The sequence below is a fragment of the Osmerus mordax genome, unplaced genomic scaffold (genome assembly GCF_038355195.1).
Source record: "Osmerus mordax isolate fOsmMor3 unplaced genomic scaffold, fOsmMor3.pri Scaffold_112, whole genome shotgun sequence".
NCBI lineage: Eukaryota > Metazoa > Chordata > Actinopteri > Osmeriformes > Osmeridae > Osmerus > Osmerus mordax.
In genome coordinates this window covers 30350-33265 of record NW_027120424.1, presented here as the reverse complement: position 1 = coordinate 33265, position 2916 = coordinate 30350, and the positions used below count along the sequence as shown (strand labels likewise).

The 2916-nt window shown below is 51.9% G+C and overlaps 1 protein-coding gene across 1 annotated transcript; it reads right to left on the bottom strand.

The window, feature by feature from the left end:
* Window positions 1-1754: 1754 nt before the first annotated feature.
* On the bottom strand, window positions 1755-2627 carry LOC136939098 (LHFPL tetraspan subfamily member 4 protein-like; the record flags this gene model as incomplete). The annotated part of the gene is made up of 2 exons (XM_067231973.1): window positions 2611-2627; window positions 1755-2167 (listed from the first exon to the last, which is right to left on the bottom strand). Coding segments are annotated over exons 1-2 (430 nt in total), but the record flags the coding sequence as incomplete, so codon positions are not given.
* Between the last annotated feature and the right edge of the window lie 289 nt (window positions 2628-2916).

The following is a 2916-nucleotide window of genomic DNA, read 5'->3' as shown; positions in this document are numbered from 1 at the left end:
CAACAGAGGTCAAATACCACCAATGTGACATGCTTGACTACTAATACACACCTCCCTCCTTCCATCTCTCTCCCTCCTTCCATCTCTCTCTCTTCTTCCATCTCTCTCTCTCCCTCCTTTCCTCTCTCCTCCCATATCCTTTTCTCCATATTTCTCCAAACCCCTTCACTCCTCCAGGGTTTGAAGAGACAAAAGACAGAGGACACACACACACACACACACAGACAGACACACACACACACACACACAGACAGACAGACAGACAGACAGACAGACAGACACACACACACACACACACACAGACAGACACACACAGACAGACAGACAGACACACACACACACAGACAGACACACACACACAGGGGGGACAGACACACACACACACACACACACAGACAGACACACACACACACACACAGAGACAGACACACACACACACACACACACAGACACACGCACACACACACACACACACACACAGACACACACACACAGACAGACACACACACACACAGACAGACACACACGCACAGACAGACACACACACACACAGACACACACAGACAGACACACACACACACAGACAGACACACACAGACACACACACACCCACACACACACACACACACACAGACAGACACACACAGACAGACACACACACACACACAGACAGACAGACACACACACACACAAACAGACAGACAGACAAACACACACACACACAAACAGACACACACACACACACACAGACAGACAGACACACACACACACACACACACACAGACACACACACACACACACACACAGACACACACACACACAGACAGACAGACAGACAGACAGACAGACAGACAGACAGACACACACACACACACACACACACACACAGACAGACACACACACACACACACACACAAACAGACAGACACACACACAGACACACACACACACACAAACAGACAGACACACACACAGACACACACACACACACAGACAGACAGACACTGCTCAGTGCCCAGTCCTGCCGTCTGCCCCCTGCTGACCCTGGCACACTCTGCCTGCCATGTGCCAGCACTCCCTGCGCCAGCCTGGAGCAGCTGATTACACGACCACTTCCTGCGTCGGGAGAGCGTCGGGCCCCCGGCCAATCCTGTAAGAGTGTTCACCTGTACACCTGTACACAGGCCAGTGTGTCTGACTGGACACCTGTCTGTCTGACTGAACACCTGTATGTCTGACTGTCTATCTGCATGGATACCTGTGTGTCTGCATGGACACCAGTCTGTCTATCTACCTGTCCTGTCTGAAATGGGACATCTTTCTGTGTACCTGTCTGCAGAGTGTGATTTATACAATGACAATCGGGGGGGTCAACTTCTTCTCCAGGACGTTTACAATTACAGGTAAGAACGATATATAAATGTATCGACCCCCCCCCCCGACCTGTTGTTTTGATCCATCCCTTTTGGGGGGGTCCAAATCTTAATTAGGGTGGTCAAGACCCCCCCCCCCCCCCACCCCCCCCCCCCCCCCCCCCCCCCCCCCCCACCCCCCCCCCGTAATTCGAACCCTGCCTGTCTGCATGGATACCTGTCTGCACCAGGAAACCTGTTTGTAAGCCTCTGTCCATCCCACATGTCTGCCTGTCTGTCTGTCTGTCTGTCTGTCTGACCACCAGCCTGGCCTACATCCTGCCTGCCTCGATTGTAACATCACACCGATCTCTGCCCTGGCCCACCCTCGCGTGCACCTACCACAGAGCAGCTGCATCCACGCGCAGGTCTTGTAGACGGTGGCGGTGTTGCAGAAGAAGAACAGCGCCATGCAGGCGATGCAACCCAGCGTCAGGACCATGGACAGCAGCACGAACACCGACGCCGTCTTGAAGGCACCGGAGGGGATCGAGCTGAAGTCGGCAAAGCTACCCTGGCAACTGAGCTCCCGGTTGGGGGAGCCGCTGCCAACGCAGTGCCGGAAGAGGCCGAAGTAACCGGCCTGCGGCGTGTTAACGCTGTCACCGATCCAGTACGGTTCGATGAAGACCACTACGTTGACGATGGCGAAACAGATGGTGAAGATGGCCCATAGGACGCCGATGGCGCGCGAGTTCCGCATGTAGTTGTCATGGTAAATCTTGGAGGCTTCTTGCGAGGGGCAGCATTTTTTCCTGTCACTCGGAATGTTTCTTTCGTTTACCCCGGCGTCTCAGACGCTATTCCACCGTGTCGTGTTTTCTACTGACTACAGTTCTCTAACCGTGTTGCCAAACACTGTCTTGTTGTAGCCGAGGATAATCTGTTTTCAGAATTCAGGTTTCAGGTAGGCCTTTTCAGAATGGGTCCAATGTCCACTAATGTGGTTCAGCAAGCTTTCTTATCGCGTTCGTTGGGAGCATCTGTAAACATGTATACCACCCCACAAGGCCACTCATTGTTGTAGTTAATGGCGATGCTACAGTGTCTCTTTGACGAAAATAATAACCAACCGTCGATGAATAATTAAAATCCAGCGGTTTAACATGGTTGTCTAACACCCAAACCGCTTCTTTCCCCTTTTAGACATGAAGTGAATACATCCAGCCATCCATAAGATGATTGTCTAGTGCCTTACAAGAAGCTCTGGAACATTGCTCCGCTTAAACGTTGTTCTCTTTTCTCCTCCTCGAGCTTCAGTTTTCATGCCATGTTGCCTAGCGCCAGAGGTGGTGTAGGCTGATCCCGTTAACGTGTAGCATCCGTTCCCGTGTGTCTTGATTGCAGTAGCCCCGCTGTAGACCGTCTTCTTATCTTGACGCAATAATTAAAATGTCTAAAGTCAAAAATGTCAAGTCCTCAATCAGACAACCCCCGCCTCTGAGACTCCACCATCGTTTTCGCCGTGTGTCTCAAAAATGTCAAGTCCTCAATCAGACAACCC